The sequence below is a fragment of the Helianthus annuus genome, chromosome 13, assembly GCF_002127325.2.
Source record: "Helianthus annuus cultivar XRQ/B chromosome 13, HanXRQr2.0-SUNRISE, whole genome shotgun sequence".
NCBI lineage: Eukaryota > Viridiplantae > Streptophyta > Magnoliopsida > Asterales > Asteraceae > Helianthus > Helianthus annuus.
The window spans coordinates 128,067,929-128,087,168 of record NC_035445.2 but is presented as its reverse complement, the minus strand read 5'-3'; the positions used below and the strand labels follow the sequence as shown (position 1 = coordinate 128,087,168).

The window sequence follows — 19,240 nt, the reverse complement described above, 5'->3', positions numbered from 1 at the left end:
ATGAACTGGGTCATGCTCGAGTGCAGGGTCTAGGGCGGCTACCTGCTCAGGGGCCATGGCAGGCTCGGGATCATCAACGGCCATCTCAAAATCAAACTCAGGGTCGATAGGATCAACTGGGTCTACTGGGTCGACTGGATTCTCCATAGGCTGATCCATAGGTACAAACTCTATATCCTGATCGGGGTCGAATCCCGGGGGAAAAATAGGATCGGAATCCTCCACATCATCGTAGTCGAAAGCAAAACTAGGAATAGGGGAAACAGAGGATGCCTGGTCAGGATCTGAACCATGTGAAAAGTGTTGTGTGCTCAGAGTGTGGGAAGGTGCGGATGCCACAGACTCAAAGGAGTCTGGGACCGGAGAGTGTGCGGGCGACTCCTCTGGGGGAGCATCTGCGATCATCAGAAGATCGCCAGCAGGAAGAAGGGTCGCGTCCTGGATCTCATCCTCTAGAAGATCATCATCAATCAGATCAATATCTCCGTCAGCTTTGGCGTCAAGAAGTAAATCATACGCAGGATAAACGGCTAAGGGTATGGGAGCCGGAATCTCTACTAACGGTAGGTACTCAACGGGAGGGCCATCTGCGGGTTCACCAGCACCATCAGGTAGTGCGAAGGGCTGGAAGTCGTCCTCATTAGTGCTAGAAACGCCCGACGTGTGCACCTCGTGCTCTGAAGATGCTAGGTCATCTGATACTACAGGTATAGGTCCAGTGGTGTCCGAATCGCCGGTGCAGGGCGGGGCCATGTGTCTGTAACATATACACAAATATGCACAAATAATCAGTCATACAATCAGGTAATCACATAAGTCACCCAGTAAGATATCACATAATTCTCCTAGTCCCACTAGCCTCCCAGTCTCCTAGACTGACATTCCAAATTCTCCCAGTCTCTAAGACTGCTCTATCATCTACCTCGACCTCTTAGGTCGAGCCTCGGCCTCCATGACCGAGCTCAGCCTCCAAGACTGAGCCTACTCTTCCTAGTCTCACTAGCCATCTACCTCGATCTCTAAGATCGAGCCTCGGCCTCCAAGACCGAGCCTCAGCCTCCAAGACTGAGCCTAAAAATAATAAATAAACATCTACCCCGATCTCTAAGATCGAGCCTCGGCCTCCAAGACCGAGCCTCAGCCTCCAAGACTGAGCCTAATAATAATAAATAAAATGTGCTCAACATTTGTTTGTAAAAACGTTTTGGATCTGGACTTAAGTGGTATGCAGTAAAAACGTTTTCGTGAGAGCCCTAGTGATCATAGTCTAGACTCGAGAAGGAATCCTAGTTCGCTATGATCAGAGCTCTGATACCAAGCTGTCACACCCTGGCTTTGCGGAAGCGTGACTAATTTGGTGTGACTTCTTAATACCATAGCTTAATCATAACAAAGCTATATGAAAGTAAAACCATGCAAGATCATCCATTGATTAAGTTTCAAAATAAAAGTACCACAACATTGTTTTAAAGTACCGACATATGCAACGGAAATTACAACCTAATAACATAAAAACATTGTTCGGAATCACAAACATAACGCAGATGTAGTTTAAGAGCGGTGGCTCGTCCAGGCAAGAGCCACGACCCCTAAACTTGGATAACCATATTTCTCATACGCAGCGTGAAAACGTATCATACCATGCCAGATCCTTAATTACCTGAAATACATGTAAGTTGGAAAAATCAACAAAAATTGTTGAGCAAGTTCATGTGTAGTGAGTAAGTAAAAAAAAGACCTTTGTAAGTATAAAATCCTGGTATGTAGCAAATAAGGAAAAAGAGATCACCAATGGTTTGCAAGGCCATTGATATGTGTGAAATGCAAGTAGGAAGGCTCAAACCTAGCAGACTTATGCGCTGGGTACAAAGTCATCCCGAGGTCCGTTATCCTGGGCCTGGGACTGGGCTCGCTACACCCAAATAGATCTATCGCTCCTGCCCCTCGGTCCTACCCTGAGGATTAATGACCTCAAGTTTCCGCCTACCCAGTTCACATGATCTAAATAACAACCCTCCTTACGCTAACCATACCATATAAGAAATATTCGTAAACATAGTAACATGTATTTCACCCCCGCAGTTTAGAAAACTGAAAACAGTTAAGAGAAAAGGGGGACATGAACTCACAGCGGTGCGTCTCTACCAAGTATACTCCAAATCAAGCAGCTGAGCAACGACCTACATGTACTAATTCTATTAGACGGACGGCCGTGCCTTAGCTTTATGGTTTAAGTTTTTGGGAAATAGTTAGACAACTATTTCGTGTTTACTTTTCGTATATACTTGGTAATCATTCTCCTTCCCAAGGATGGGGGATTTAATACATGTGCGCTCGAAATATATTATTAAGTCTTACTTAATATATATTTATTTCTAATTCCAAAATATAAATATTTTTCTCAAAAATATTATATTTTCACTTCACATCATTTTCCCCATAAATAATACGTTGACAAAATACGCGTTCATAAATATTTCCGTATAATGCGTAAGTTACGTTTTAACGATCGAGTGGTAATAATAATTACCGGTGTAACTTATATATTTATTGTGAAAGCGTTCATATTATTTTGGATTCGTTAACGTTCGAAAATATTATTTTTTTACTCTAAAAATAATATTTATGTATTTTTCACAAAATAATCACAAACACGCATCAAGTGATTTATGTAGTAATTCATTAATTTAAATACATTTTTTTTTAATTTGAATATTTAAACTTTTTTAGAAAGCTTAATATCATTTTTTTTTTTTTTTTTGCGGTACCAACAATAAATTTGCTAGTTTGAAATAAGAGGACATGTAGCAAAATATGGTTTCCTAAATAAGAGTAAGATGTATCATGTATATAACTAAATAGAAAACTATATTTTTTAGTATTATGATTATAAACTTAGTTAGTCTATGATTCATAGAATAGGGTTGAGATCCTGTACAAACAGTGCTAATTATAAGAACCGTAAGAACAGATCTGAACCATTGTTAATTTAAATCAAGGGTTGATATTGATTATAAATAAAACTCTTATAATTAAAAATTACTACTAACAAATTAGGGGTAATTTTGTAAAATTGCTAGTCATTTGACCATTTTCTATTAAATACAAATTCCACCAAGGTTTTTTAAACTAAAATAACTTTTATATACTTCATTATTTTTTTTAAAAATATATACCATAAAATCGAGTATTTTTTTATCTTTAATATGAGTACCATATTGCTATACTTTTTTGTATTTATAAAAGTGTTTTTTAAAAAAAGTTAACAAAAGGTGTTTTATATTTGTGCTAATAAGGTGCTGATTATGTGTTAATTACAAAATAATACAAACAAACACCAAAAGTAGATATAATCAGCACATCTGGTGTGCTGATAATGGAGAACGATTGAAGATGTTGTGCTAATGTCGTTTGTGTTGATAATGGAGAACGATTCGAGGACGATGTGCTGATAATGAAGAACGATTAATGATGTTGTGCTAATTATATAGTGTTGTGCTGATTATATTTTTTGTAATTATTTTTAATTAGTTATAAATAAATATGGTCAAAAAGTCTAAATTACCCCTAAACTAATTTTTTATTGATGGACACTTGTCAATTATGTATTGGTTCTTATGGTTCTTACAAACTTAAGTGTTTGTATTTGATCCCATTTCTCATAGAATAATACTTTATAGTTTATAATGATAAAAATATACCAAAATCATGGATTCCTTATCTTATCACTTTCTGAAGAATACCATTCTTCATTCAGACCAACACAGTAAAAACCAAAACCAATCTGCCCTAAACTCCCCCACCCTCTACACAAACTCTCATCTTCCTCCGTAGATGCAGAGGCCGCTGCCCTATCGCCGTTTTATGCACCGTTTACCTGTAAAGCATCCCAACCCCCTGCAACACTACATACATCAACATCCGTTTCTTTTTGTTGAACCGTGACAGTGATGAAGATTGGTCTCGAAACCCGCACCGGAAACGTTGGTGTTTTGAGGCAACCGAAGTTGCGGCTGCTGGAATTAGCGATTGGAAATTGATTGATTGGGTTTTAATGAGGCGATGGGTGTTATATAGGGTGTAAAATGGTGGCAAACGATAGGGGAAAAGGCAGTTGTAGGAGACGCGTCGGTTTGGTTTCATCTGTAAAGTCATGACGGTAAGAACCGTGAGTAGGAGGCGTAGATGGAGGGGCCTTTTTTGGATGTATAAATAAATTTGAAAATAAGAGATTACATGTATAATCTCTATGAACCGTATATGGGATGAAGACACAATATATAGAAGTTATTTATATATTATATAAATACAATAAAAACAAACAAACCTACCAATGTTAGTAATTGGGCGTGTATAAAAAAAAGTACAGCATAAAGTGGTGATATCTCACACACGTTGGCATGCAAACAAACTAGTGAGTATGATATGGAAACATGAAAAAAATGATGTTATACAAATAAATAATCAAGCAGTCCAGCCATTCCAATAACAATTACAGAGCTTCTTCGGGGCTATAAGCCAAAATTTTTGTTTGTTCATCCTTGCTTGTTTCACCTAAAAACCAACATTCAAAGCAAACACATCTCTCAACATCAAAATGCATCCAAGCTTCAACTTCAAATATAGTAGCACTCACGACAGTCTAAACATTGGAAACAACTAGTATATGTAAAGTTGCAAATCAACTTTAATAAGATATCTGCTATTGACCATTTGCTACCTGCTACTGACCATTTGCTACCTTGGTAGCTTTAATAATATATGCAAGCAATTATATTCCGGTAAGTTTAGTTGATCTATCTGCTACTGACCATTTGCTACCTTGGTAAATTTGATACACAACTTTAATGAATCTGCTCAAATATATGTAAAGTTGCAAATCAACGTAATAACCAACATGAACCAGTATGCATCTCAAGTATATTCACCGTCTTACCAACATGGTCGGCTCAACCTGTTTGGAGGCCCAAAGCCGGAAAAAAAAATTGGGGCCCTTTCTGAAAAAATAACATTTTTAAATACCCAAATTCATCCTTTCGATTTTGATTTGACATAGATATGTGAGAAATAAAAATAAGATATAGCTGAGTTTGGTACCATATCTTTTGGGTTTCAATAAAAATAAGATATAGCTCTCGCTTTTGCTTTTGGGACCTAAACGGCTTAGTGCTTCACGCTTATTAAACCAAGCTACCGGGTTGAGTTTGGTATCTCACTATAAATTACAAAAGGATATCACTATGCCAATGACGCTAGTCATACAAACGGATTGTAAATGGCTCCACAAAGCTAAACCATTTAACCAGGTTAGAGTTCACCTTTTCGACAAGATTAACTACTCAAGTGGGAGGTGGGTTTGGGTTATACAGACCTACCGACCTAAACCAAACACGAGTTGCTTTCGACCTCTTACCCAACATGCCCAACCCACCAACTTTATCACTTAACTATAAACAAAGAAGAAGGCTCAGGTACCTTAACTGGCTGGAACCGTCTCTCTAACGCTGGATATCTCTCTAACGCTGGATATTATTCAATATGTTTTCGGTATTTATCAAGTGTATACATTGCCACCTAAGATGCATCAATATAAAGAATAAACTAAATAACTTTAAAAAACAAACTGAATATATGTAACATGAAGCAATGTTTAGTACCAAATTATGAAAAATATAATTGCTTACCTGCAATTCACCTCTGGTAAGGGCTCATTTTAATATATTAGCAGCATCAATAGCAACTTCTGCTGCTCTAGCTCCAATTAAAGTGTAAACCTCATCAATAAAAAGAATTATATCATCACTTTGTGTTGTTTCTTCCATTAACTTCTTTAATCTTTCTTCGAATTCCCCACGGTATTTTGTGCTAGCAACAAGAAGGAGAACAAAGATAAACAGGTCAATATAATTGCTTACCAACATCAGGTAGCCCTTCCTTCCTCAACACATACGTCCACTTCCTTTCATGATCAAGTACAACAACACAATAAGCAGAGCTAAGATAAACGCGATCAATCTGAAACAAACAACCAGTCCTTTCAAAAACTAACTAATCTTTATATTAAATTTAAATATAAGAGTTTACATGGAATTTTAGAAGATGTCCTAAAATAATACAACTCTGACCTGTTACCCACCCTCCCTTCCTAATGCTTATGCTAAGAGCTTTTATGTCAGCTCATAGTCTTTTGGAGCTGTGCCTGAACATTGTTAAACACCGCCTTGTTTCGCGCCTTCCAAATGCCCCAAATTGCAGTTAAATATACAGCTTGTAGTGCCTTTTTGTACATCTCCGACCCACTCGAATACTTATGCAACCCCAATAAATTCTTCATATGACATAATGAATACGACATAATGTAGGGAAAAAATGTGGTTCTAAAATTGCATAAACACCAGATAGAAAAGAAAAAAAACAACGAAACTACAGAGAGAATCAAAGCATAACCTCAGACAGAAAAAAACAGTTTGCTTAATAGTTAATTTAAGCGAGGGATTGCTCTATGGTAGTTTTTTGGACCTCAAACATGTGATGCACTAGGACTCACCTTCAAGTTGATAGTATTTCATCCATTTGTTCGATTTGAATCAGATGTTTCAGTTTCTGCAAATAGATTAAAAAATGATTAAAAATTATTTGTCCAAAGTAACAATAACATAGTTCTTGACCTTCATTAGAGGTCAGATTAATTTAAGATCAACAAAATAACTAATTATCTTTATGATCAGCTAATGCTGATATAACACGTTTCCCGTTCATCTCTTTTACCAACAAATTTATCATCTTGTAGTCTCGTTCTTTCGCTAACCCTGATCAAAGCACATTACAGTTACACAGTGCAGCTTCAACTTTTCCAAACTTTATCAATTCGTGCAACAATTTTCCCATGATTTATCATTTCTACAACTCCTACACAACTTAGTGATCAATTTAGTTGGGAAAAGTTTATTAGGAAGCAAACCATGTAACCCAAATTATGGAATCAAACCAATGAAATCAACAGTCATGTTTGCCCAATTTCGTCTCAATAACACAAGAAAAAGAATGTTTAATGCTATTACGTTAGGTGGAAACTTAGCATCTGGGTGAAGCATTTCATTGAGCAGTTGGTGTGCATCCTAAAATCTTTCAAATTTCAACTACAAATCAAATAGTATGTTTCTTACATTGGTGTTATTCACATTGGGGTCTAATTCATCATACACTAACACCGAATCATCAACCTTTTAAAATGGGAAAAGTAACTAATTAACCTGTTTGCTTTGTTGAGTGTAAGAGAAACTTTCAGTTCCTTTTGAAAGATTAAACAAACCAACAATGGAAGCACAATTTTCTTCACATATTGGGACTCAATAACAATTTGGAATACGATATATAATGGGGGTGGATGTATAGACTGGGAGGGATTATCACGAATGAAATCGAAAAATTCAAGAGCTTTAGTTGAAGCTGGGAACTTACGAGCGCTTTTGAGGAGAGCCTGAGGGAACAGTGATGACGAATTGTGGTAATTCTTGTGACGGTGGTTGTGTTGAATCAGGTACGATAGAGAGGCGGCGGAAACATGTGGTTGTCGAAGATTTGTAGGGTTAAAAAGACAATGAATGTATTGTTTCAGAGTACGGTGTCTTCATTGTTGATTAAATTGATTTCAGAACTAGCATGAACTACACCATCTTCCTCCATTAACCAATGATTCTTCATTCAGAATTAGGGCTAACGAGAGTTACGTGGTTGCTGGTTGCAGACCAAGGCACTAGAGTGGAACAATTAAAGTGTGACAATAGATTACTTTATGCCACACATAATTTTTTTAAGTGGCTAATAAAAACTCTATATCATTAAAAAAATACCATGTTCATAGATCACATTGGCCACATTTTTTTTAACATGACTACTAAATGTCACAATTTACATGTTGTATTGTTTGTTACATGAATTAAATAATGTAGTAGTAGATTACATTTGACCACACTTTTATAGTGTGGCTACTAAATGCCATACATTTTACTTAAAGTGTGGCTAAAACTTTTGAAGATATATGTTTTGGTCACATAAATAAAAAATCAAACAAATTTTGTGACCTTATATCGCATTTAGCCACACTTTTCTAGTGTGGCTAGTAAATGTCACAGTTTTATTTGTAAAGTATGGCTACAGGTTTTGAGTTGTAATACAATTGTCACAGAAGTAAACAAATGTGTGACTAAAAATAGGCTTGAATGTTTTGAAATGTGATTAATGACCTTTAGCCACACATTTAACCGAAAGTGTGGCAGAGTGGTTTTAGAAAAAGTGTGGCTAAAGGTCTATTTTGACGTAGTGCGTGCCTTAGCTTTATGGTTTAAGTTTTTGGGAAATAGTTAGACAACTATTTCGTGTTTACTTTTCGTATATACTTGGTAATCATTGTCCTTCCCAAGGATGGGGGATTTAATACATGTGCGCTCGAAATATATTATTAAGTCTTACTTAATATATATTTATTTCTAATTCCAAAATATAAATATTTTTCTCAAAAATATTATATTTTCACTTCACATCATTTTCCCCATAAATAATACGTTGACAAAATACGCGTTCATAAATATTTCCGTATAATGCGTAAGTTACGTTTTAACGATCGAGTGGTAATAATAAATACCAGTGTAACTTATATATTTATTGTGAAAGCGTTCGTATTATTTTGGATTCGTTAACGTTCGAAAATATTATTTTTTTTACTCTAAAAATAATATTTATGTATTTTTCACAAAATAATCACAAACACGCATCAAGTGATTTATGAAAATGTATATATCAGATATATATTACTAAGTTTTATTTTGTGAAATCCCACCTCCGATATTTTGTAAATAAAGTCGTGGCGAAACTTATATTTTGAAAACATGTCGAAAGGTATTTCTAACACTTATAGTGTAAATAATTCTAAGTGTTAGGTTTTTGGAAAAATTTCGCCAAAGTTTCCTCTGTAACTGGAGGTGGCCACGCTTTCAAGCGTATCATTTTCTTTTACAAACCAATTCAACAACTTCTTTATTCAATCAAAACAATTTCCGACACAACAAACTAGTTAACAATTATGTAAATCGCATAAATTTCATGAACTTGTGATTTACTCAAAATACGAAGTAAATCTCATTACTTTTAGCGGATCTTTATATAAGTTAGTCCGGTTTCGTAAAAACCTTACTTTTAAAGAATTTCCGTCTTCACAACTTCCCGTCATCTTTTACAAAATTGTTATTTTGTCGAAACTTTTGTGCTACACAAGTGCTTACACACTTGTGTGTTCTAAAAATCATACTTGTAAGTGTAAGATCCGTTTTTAGAAAACATGATTTCTTTGATACGTGGTTCTTTGAAAATACCACTTGCAGATACGTAGATCTGCTAGTTTTAAATACTATTTCACAAGTAAAACGCTTTTATACAAGTTCATGATTTGTGTGTGGTAGAGTTTCACCCTTTAACCCTTGTTTCATTCAAAACAACCTTATGTCATGATCCATGAGCATGACCAACCCGAGTTAAACGATGATCCGAGCTACCACAACATAGATCGGGTCCAAATAACCACACAAAATAAATACTACAACATTTACACAACTTATGAGCTTTTAACCATCATTATTCATGTTTTTAGTAGACTTTAATGCATCATCTTGTGAGATTTCAAGTTTTAACCGTTACACAACATATTAACCACTTCAAAATAGTTCGAGTAGGTGATTTAAGCAACTTACTACTAGCTCGAGGCTAGGGAAGAATCTAGGCGCAAAATGAGAGGATAAAAGCAATAAGATGAGGTCCTTCGAGTTCCGAATGCACCAAGCCTCCTCGTTGGTGATCCTTAACACTTGTATGGTCTTGAAATGAGGTGATCAAGGCCGAAAGATGGATGGTTGAAAGAGGGGTGCTTGGCCGTGAGCTATATGAGAGGAAGAGGGAGTGTTTGTGTGATGATGTGAGATGAGAATGATCATATGTGTAATCTCTACTACTTATAGACAATTAGCAAGTGCTTTATCCATGAGTCCCTATGTCTCCTTGATATTAAACATAAAGGATTATTAAAATAAAGATGGTACAATGGATGGTCACAATACTACTAGAAAAGAGGGTTTTTGTCATTAAACTTTTGGTCACAAAACAGTAGCAATTTCCCTGTTGTCACCATTTCGCCACCGAAAATGCGGTGACAAAAACACCCGTGTCAATTGCCCTAATGCCACCAAATAGCCACCATTTTTATATTTTGCCACCTTACTTTTGCCACCACAAAATTGGTCAAAATTATTTTCCACCGGTTCTTGTTTGCTACGGTCCACCTTATTTGCTACCGATTTTCCACCATTTAACCACCATGTTTGCTACCGATTTGCCACCATTTAACCACCATTTTCATTGAAAACTGGTGGGTATTTAGCGAGCTTGTTGAATTATTTGCTACCATTTTGTGATTGCTTGAATATTGGTTTTTTATTCAGCTTGATTTTTCATTTTTCCCTGCTTTTTTCATAAAAATTACATAATTAATAATATTACAAAATTATATAAAAAGTCTAATAAGATCACGAAAACCCAAAATTATATAAAACATATGTGTATCGAAAGCGTATAAAACATTCTAATAGAAATACCAGCTAAAACATCAAATAACTTAAAAAATCCTAATACGATAAACATTGAAAACCAAGTGTTTGTAGCCTATCTTCAAATTGTACTTGTTAATGTAGCTTCAATTTGTGACATCATATCGAGCATAGCATCTTTATCCACCTTGTACCATGTCTGGCTTGAACATCGACTCACAGGCACCATACAGAGACTCTGATGTAGTACCAGCCACCACAAAATCTTTTGCAAGCTCCCTATGATTATTGATTTATTAAGAGGAAAGATATAAAGTTAATGCCAGCGGTTAATCAAGCTCATCAAACAGTCGCAGCAGCAGCAGCGCCGCACGCAACAGTGTCGACTGCACTACACGAACGCCTCAGCAGCAGCACTGTATTCTACGCATACCGCAGCAGAAAAGCCGCACGCAGTAGCAGCGAATACACCGCACGCACGCCTCATCAGCAGCACCACACTGCACCGTACGTACGCATGCACGCCTCATCTGACTGATACTGCAAAACAAAACAACAATGTTTTAAAATAAAGACCAAGTAGAATTAATAAAAATGAAGAATACATATATGATACCACCAAACTGTTATCATTTTGAGACATGTAAATATGGATGAGGGTCTATAATAGGGTTCGTTAGTTCTATTGGGTACATATCACAGTTCAATTTGAAGTCTATGACAATGCTGTAACATTAGTGTATAAGGTACTATCTTGAATATATGGTTTGACAGTACGCCGCATTAAAGATTATCCATCCACTGGATAAAAGGTATTCTTAACAAACATCCCTAAATGCTAATATGTCTTTTTGGGTACTAATTCAAATGTATGAATGTGTTGTAGTTACAGCACTGTGATATAGGGATGGCAAAAATACCCGAGCCCGACGGGTATACCGGAAACCCGACATAAATGGGACGGGTATACCCGACGGGTATGGGATTAGTTTTAAAAATTTTCGCGGGTATGGGTCGGGTATGGGATTGGTGATACCCAACCCGATTACCCGAAACCACATACCCGTTTACACGAACTATATACCCGATCATATACCCGATTTTTTTAATTTATACTTTTATTTTCCATTAACCCTTGTCTATTAGTGATTTATTTTAGTATGTTTTTTTTCTTGTATGCATTTGAAAATAGTGTTTATATTTTAGTATGTTTTTTCTTGTAGTATATGTATTGGGTCGGGTATGGGAAGCGATTTTATAACCGGGTACGGGTATGGGATTACCAATACCAGACCCGAACCCAACCCATTGCTATCCCTACTGTCATAGGCTTATGAATAGAGGGAACATACAATACAATACTATGCTTCTCGAGTCTAAAAAACGCTAAAAGAACAACATAGGTTGCAAGAAAGAATGATTTTGCAATCGTAATTGTTAAAATAAATAAATTGCCACATTGTTAGAAAACAAGTATGACAGTTATAAGTGCCAATCAATGGACAGTTAACTACAAGTGAAATCCAGATGTCATGAAAAGGGGCCAAACTTGGTGCTCATCAAAGCCATCAACTTAGTCAAAATACCAAAAAATATTTTGAACTAATTGCATAAATATAATTTTGTAAATACAAAAAAGCAAATCTTGTAATAAGCTTTAACTGACCTAGGCTCCGAATGTCAAAGAGGGAAATGGATTTTTAATTCAGTTATATGCAGTTTGACAGTTTAATAAATTAACTATGTGGAATGGTTATTTTGCAAGAAAGTGACATGATCGGTTTAAGAAATAGCAAGCTTCTCTGGATCTTTTACATTTTCACAAAACTTCAATTGTTGAAATCCATTGTAATGCATGTTTCCATAACGTATTTGTTAATAAAACTACCAAGAACATAGCAAAAAACAAAATTATAATGAAAATAAAAATACATAGCTGAAAATAATTAACAATGTAGGAGAAGAAATCTAACCATGAAGAAGTGCAGAAAGACTTCCCATTGGCATATAATCGTAGACAAGCAGCTTCTCTTCTTTATTGTAATAATAAGCTCTCAGTGGAACTAGATTTTGATGATCCATTGCGCCCCCAAAAAATACCTGTATAAGTAATGAGCAAATACAGTAGCCGACTGCACCAGATCTTCATTAGAAAGAACTATTCTGCACTTACCTGGTGATAGTTGGAGGAAGACCAGCTGTCATCACTCAAATGGGCAATTGTGAAAGCGGGTAAGTATTTTCTAAATTATAATGGCAAACCATGTGTTTTCTAACTATATACCAAAACTTACATATCAGTCTTTTAAAACGGAAACAGTTAAGTATAAAGAATGCTTACTTTAAGAATCTTGACCCGCAGCCTCCAAATAATAAGGAGATGAAACCCAAAACTTTTGCAATCACCCCATGATATTAATTTACTGAAATCTTCTTTATGTTTGAGATTAACATCAGGGAATTCTTTGATTTCCTGCAATCAGAAATATATCGCTTTAATAACCGACCAAAAGAGCATTTTTTTTCTAATGTTGTCATGGTTTTTAGAAAAAAAAAACACAGAATCAAAACTTGACTTACAGGATATAGTTCATACTTCTCTTCTTTTGCATGATGAACGTATTTCTTACCACGTCCCTTTTGTCCATACGCCATCTGAACAAACCGTGGCACCAAATGAAACTTCAATCACCTGCGGTATGAAAAATACACAACGTCATGAACATTCATACGCTAAGTAATTAATAACCAAAGTACGAAACAACGCCATGAACATTCATACGCTAAGTAATTAATAACCAAAGTATGAAATGAAATCAGCAAACATGAAATGAACATTCACAAGCCCTAAAGCTATATAATGGCTAATTCTACTCTGAAAGTAAGCAGTCTTTTTAGTTAACTGTTTCCATTTAAAAAGACTGATATGTAAGCTATATTGTGTAAATTGATATTACAATAGCGTATACGGTAAAATTCTATTGTAGACGAATCAATTCGTTTCTGTGGCTTCAAAAGGAGTAGAATTTGAATATCCCCTTTCAGTTTATACACAAATATTCAACTGTTAATAAAACCTAATATACAAAGAAAATCAATATATAGACGAATTAAAAGTCAATTGTATATCTGATAGGCAATCGGAAGTCAATATCTTACACCATCTCTTCAACCCACACATCAATTTCTACCATAAACGACTAAATCCAACATTCTCATCAATTTGGAGAAAAAGGGGGAAATACTTACCAATAAAGTGTGAGTGCGCCGCTCTCATCATCTCCGGATGAGCCGCCAGAGGGAACCGCCGGCGTACAGAGCTGGAGGTGCTGGTGCCGGAGCCGACATCTTCAACAACAGAATACCGTGGGAGGATAGAGAGGGGGAGGAAAGGAAGGGTTGTCGTGGAAGGATAAAGAATTAGGGTTTTTATTTTTGTATATGCTAGGGTATATAAAATAACCGAGTCTCTAAAGGTTCTGCAAAAGGGCTTAGTTCCTCGATCAGATCAAGCGTATGGAAGCAGAGCTCTTTGAATGGCTTGACGTGGGGAGCGGGCGAGAAGCAGGGATTAAAATTTTGGGAGGGAAGTTATTTGATTGGAACCCTAATTAATTGAGTTTTGAAGCGTGCAGATCCATTAAAAAATAACCCGCCAATTTGAATTTTCATGTTGTCACCGATAACATGGTCACAATTAACAAATACCTTTTTATTTTCGTGCTTTTACGCATTTTTCCCACAAATTGCCACCAAAAATAAAAAGGTGGCAAAAATTGCAACCACTTTGCTACCATATCATGATAAATACGCTAATTTTCATTTCCATGGCAAATTGGTGGCTAAATTTGCCACCATTTTTTTCGGTAGCAAATTTTGGTCACATTTGCCCAATTTTCTAGTACTTATAGACAATTAGCAAGTGCTTTATCCATGAGTCCCTATATCTCCTTGATATTAAACATAAAGGATTATTAAAATCAAGATGGTACAATGGATGGTCACAATGTGACCGAAATCGGCCAGGGGGGGGTAGTTTGGTTAGTTTTCAACTATTAGTTAGATAATAGTTAGGTTAATCTAGTTAAGTTAGGGATTAACTCGGTTAGTTGTGCGTTATGCATTACAGTGGGTGTTAGGGTGTTCGGGGACCCTAACTGGCTCAGAAAAAGATGAATAATGTTAATGACAATATTTTCATGTTCCGGGTAAAGTCCGGTTGTTCGGTTGGATAGTAATCCGTTAAAGTGTTTAACAAAGTTTTAAAATGTCGTTAATACCGTTTTTAGTGACACAACTTATTCTCGACACTTTGGAAAGTGTCTAGTAATATTTTTCTCCTGTTTTGGCACTTTATTAGCTAGCTAAAAGCTGAATTGTTTATTAAAGTGCTGAGTTTTGTGCTTAGTGTACGTTTTAGGCACATCCAGTCATTGTAACTTATCCCTAGAGACGCAGTTCTACAACCCTTGTATCCCTACACTTACTACTAGTGTAGCAACTATCTCTGGCTCATACAGGCCTTAGAGGCAGTGTCTGCCTGATGCTGACTATAACAGCATGTTCAATAGGTTATCCGTTCATTGTGCTACTGTGCTTTTGGTGCATCAAGGTTGTCACTAAGGTGCTGTAAGCAAAACATGGAGTGACAGCAAGTAAAGTATGATGTAAGTAAGTACATGTGTCAGCATTCAAGTAGCAGTCTATCCATAAATTCAAGTAAGCATAGTAATTAAGCAATAATCAATTATTAATTAAGTCGTACGGAAACCTGGTTTAGTGAGGGTTGTCACAAACATATCCCAACTAAAACCTTCTGGTAGTTTCTCATCATCTTGATCGATTATGCGTGCTGCTTTGCCTTCAGATGATATGTAATCACTCCAGCTGAAATCTACCAAACATGCTCTCTTGGGATCTTCAATCTTTCTCCCATGAGCCGTCTGTGGTTCTTGAGATTGACCAACTTGTTGATAGATAGCTTTGCGGTAGTAATCATCTTTTCCAAATGGATTTTGTGCTCCGCTAGCTTCTCTTCCCGTGCACTCCCGTTTGAAATAGCCTTTCTCCCTGCATCGAAAACAAGTAACTTTAGATTTATCAAAACCTAAAGTAGATACATGAGCATCAAGAAAGTCATTTCTCCCGGTAATTTTTTTGAACTTCTCAGCACGTCGATGTGGTCTTTCGTAGTGTCTTCAGAGAAGCTTTGACCTTCTGGAAGATTGAGAGCTATGTTGCATTGAATCACATATCCATTTCCTGTTTTTGTACTCTGAGACTTAAAACTTGTGTTTGTCTCTTTAGGATTTACACTTGGAAATGATGAAAACCCGCTGCTACTAATGTTTGAACCCTGATCAGCTTTGTCAGAAGAATCACCAGCACTGAATGCTGTCTGAATTTTCGGACTTCTCTCAGACTCAGTGACTGGGCTGCTACCCCTGTAGTACATTTTCACATCTTGTTGACCACTCGGACTATTCATCCTAATGATCTTTTGCTGTTCCAGATTCTGAGCCTCTAATTTTTCGATAAACTGTCCAATTGTCAGCCCGTCATAAACACCCGTGTTTTTCAATATCATCAAATATGTTCCCCACTCCTTCTGAGGTAACACATCAACCAACTTATCCACATACTCTTCACGACTTTTGTCAACACCAATCATTGTCAATGATCTCACTAAGTGACAGTATCTCTCAATCAGCTTCTTAGTATCCTCTCCTGGTAAGCTGCTAAAAAGATCAAACTCTTTCTTAAGCAATGCCTTTTTGCTTTTAATCATACTCTCACTTCCCTCGAATTTGACTTTAAGAGCATCCCATATCGACTTAGCAGTTTTGTCATGCTCTAACAAAATGAATATATCTTCTTTAATCGCTTGTTGCAATAAACTGATCATCATTTTCTCCGCTCTGTACATTGCACGTTCTTGATCCGTGAATTCGGATATCTGTTTGATAACATTCACCTCTGTTCTCGGTAACACATATTTCTTCAAGATACATTCCCATGATCTAAGATGATTTGCTTGAACCCAGTTTTCAAATCTATCCTTCTACCCGTAGTATTCTTCGATACTCATCAATGGTTTCTGGGTGGTTCCCGTTTCGTTTTCTAGATTCATGGCTTGAGCAATTGCAGCTGGTGACGACGATGTTGCAAACGCATTCTAGAACTCGGTATCCATGATGACACGTTTTCCAAGGCAAATGAATTATAAGCGCACCAAACTTGAACACAAAAGCGGACCAGACAAGTGTCACAGAAGCGGACCAGCAATGTTCACAAAAGCGAACCGGTAATGGTCAATTCGAGCGGACCTGTTTGGTTTTATTAGCGAACCAGAAAATTGTCTTTAGAGCGGATCTCTCAAGTGGACCAGAAACAAATTTTGGAACGGACCTCTTTGTAAAAGTGACACACGAGCGGATCTCTCAAGCGGACCAGAAACCAACCGTTCGAGTGGACCCTTCTGTAAAATGTACTTAAAAGTGGACCAAATTTGTTGTTCGAGCGGACCAGATTGTCAGTTCGAGCGGACCAGATTGTTAGTTCGAGCGGACCAGATTTGTGATTAGATGACCTTGGAGCGGACCAGAATTGCACTATGAGCGGACCAGAATTGCACTATGAGCGGACCAGAATTACACTATGAGCGGACCAGAATTGCACTATGAGCGGACCAGAATTGCACTATGAGCGGACCAGAATTGCACTATGAGCGAGCCTTAAAAGCGGATCTCAAACGGACATCATTTTAACCCACTTTTAGACTGAATTTTAACACCAAACTTTCCAGGGTTTGTCTCTATACTGTTGCGAACAATCCTTGAAATTTTGAGACGATTCTGACCGTTGAAAGTTTCCGAACGAAGAAAAGAAGGTGTAGAAGTAAGAAATAACGACGAATTCCGGCTATATTCTGCAGAAAACCTCCTCCTAGGCTCTGATACCAATTGTAGGATCGTACGCCGACCTATACGAGTCGTTCAAAGGTAATCTCCCGTGTTTCAGATGCGGAATAATAAGAAACAAAGGTAGAAATAACACACACTTCACTCTAACTGCTTGTTTTATTGATTTGACAACTTTTACAATTCAAACGTCACACCGGCAGAGCTTCGGTGCGGAAATCAACAACTACTCTCTCTGGTTCGCTAATAAGACATCTATATATAGGATGTCTGGTTCGCTTTTGTGACCAGTGTCCATAAAAGCGGACCTCACTGATGACACAAAAGCGGACCTCTCATCTATAACCCTAAAAGCGAACCTAGGTCACAAATATCATACACACTCGCATTTTCTCGTATTTCGTGCCCTAATCTATACATTACAATGATAGACTCGATCTAAGACGAAATCAACAGATGTAGTGCACCAACAGCATTACATTACATAGAACAAACATAAAACTGCTGCTGCATCCTTCCACTGTTGTGAGCCCAGCAGATGTTGTCATGATCAGCAGTGCTTGATCCAAGGCAGTAGATTGAGCAGCGGAGCTTTAGTTCTTCATCAGTCTTTGTGTTGATCAGCAGTTATAGGTTAGCAAATTTTGATAGAGGCAGTACTTTGGAGCATATCAGATGTTTGAGTCACCTTCAAGGGGAAAGCAAAGTGTAGGCTGCTGTTTATTGTTAGTCCACTGATGTGATCCGGTTTTGGCTTTACATTATCTGTTCCTCTGGTAAGGTTCAATCCCAACAAATTCTTCAACGTAGTTCACTTTATGCAGCGTGGTTTTTCCATTTGACACAGATCCTTCACCGGTGATGTATCCACCCTTTTCACCGGCAAAGTTCACATAACCACCACGAAATTGTTTAAAATTGTTCAATAACTCTTTATTCCCTGTCATGTGTCTGGAACAGCCACTATCGATATACCAAATATAGATAGCCCTCTTCAGCTGCTCCTACACTCCCCAACAAGAAAATTTAGTTAGAGTGTGGGACCCAAGCCATGATGGTCTTGGGTCGTCCCGATTCGTCAACATAAGAAAACTCTTTGAAATAACCATCATCGCCTCTGTGTCCACCATTTCCATTTCGGAAATTGTTGGAATGAGTCCTCGCAAATCGTGGATTATACGGAGTTGACGATCTGTTGGTATAACCAGAGTTTCCATAGCCTCGGCTTCCATAGTTTTGGTAACTGTAATTTTGATTCCTGGGTGGCTCAAAATTCCTACCAAATCTAGGAGCATCATCGTGTCTTGAGAATGATCGTGGATGATTATCCGAAAGCGGTCTTTGATTTGGAAATCGGGGGGGGGGGGGGTGACGCATTTCGATCATTCACAAATCTGTTCTGTGCATGAGGTCTAACATAGTTTTGTTCGAACCTCCAGAACGTTGGTCATTCTCAAGTGCTTGGAAAGTCACATGATTTTGTCGTCTGTGAGGGGTTTTCTCACGAGTATCATGTCTTTGAGATGTACTTTCCGATCTGTCCCCACGGTTAATAACAACTGGTTTCTCCTCATGATCCTGATTTTGTTGTGATTTAACATTTGGTTTGACAACTGGTTTTACTTCTTGTTCAATCACCTTGTTTTTCTCAACCTTCTGATTTTTACCATTTTTCTTTTCAACATTAACTGCTTCATTTTGTGGTTTTTCAACAAAAGGTTTCTT

At 37.1% G+C, this 19,240-nt stretch overlaps 1 protein-coding gene and 1 long non-coding RNA gene across 8 annotated transcripts; both read right to left on the bottom strand.

Moving 5' to 3' along the window:
• Positions 1 to 4,279: 4,279 nt before the first annotated feature.
• LOC110899278 lies at positions 4,280 to 7,787 on the bottom strand. 2 transcript variants are annotated; one of them, XR_002570078.2, is made up of 6 exons: positions 7,462 to 7,786; positions 6,548 to 6,603; positions 6,126 to 6,328; positions 5,685 to 6,015; positions 5,476 to 5,574; positions 4,280 to 4,554 (listed from the first exon to the last, which is right to left on the bottom strand). It is a non-coding gene; the product is annotated as an uncharacterized LOC110899278 (long non-coding RNA). The 2 variants fall into 2 exon arrangements; XR_002570077.2 differs by having other exon boundaries at positions 6,126 to 6,603; positions 7,462 to 7,787.
• A 2,782-nt stretch (positions 7,788 to 10,569) lies between these two features.
• Positions 10,570 to 14,182, bottom strand: LOC110899277 (inactive leucine-rich repeat receptor-like serine/threonine-protein kinase At1g60630). Of its 6 annotated transcripts, none has more exons than XR_002570075.2 (6): positions 13,845 to 14,179; positions 13,176 to 13,287; positions 12,937 to 13,068; positions 12,769 to 12,802; positions 12,569 to 12,695; positions 10,570 to 11,135 (listed from the first exon to the last, which is right to left on the bottom strand). XR_002570075.2 is itself a non-coding variant. In XM_022146161.2 (5 exons), exons 2-5 carry the CDS (start codon positions 13,248 to 13,250, stop codon positions 11,122 to 11,124), a joined length of 348 nt encoding a protein of 115 aa, XP_022001853.1. In that variant the 5' UTR covers positions 13,251 to 13,287; positions 13,845 to 14,179; the 3' UTR covers positions 10,570 to 11,121. The 6 variants fall into 6 exon arrangements, 1 of the variants encoding a protein (XP_022001853.1); XR_002570076.2 differs by having other exon boundaries at positions 12,769 to 12,793; XR_002570073.2 differs by having other exon boundaries at positions 12,769 to 13,068; positions 13,845 to 14,182.
• Between the last annotated feature and the right edge of the window lie 5,058 nt (positions 14,183 to 19,240).

Coding starts and splice junctions, on each gene's coding strand:
- LOC110899277 (XM_022146161.2), bottom strand. CDS start 13,250: ATGGCGTATGGACAAAAGGGACGTGGTAAGAAATACGTTCATCATGCA. Junction 13,069..13,175: donor AGAAGTATGAACTATATCCT/GTAAGTCAAGTT, acceptor TTCTGATTGCAG/GAAATCAAAGAATTCCCTGA. Junction 12,696..12,936: donor TGCGGGTCAAGATTCTTAAA/GTAAGCATTCTT, acceptor TTACTTATACAG/GTATTTTTTGGGGGCGCAAT.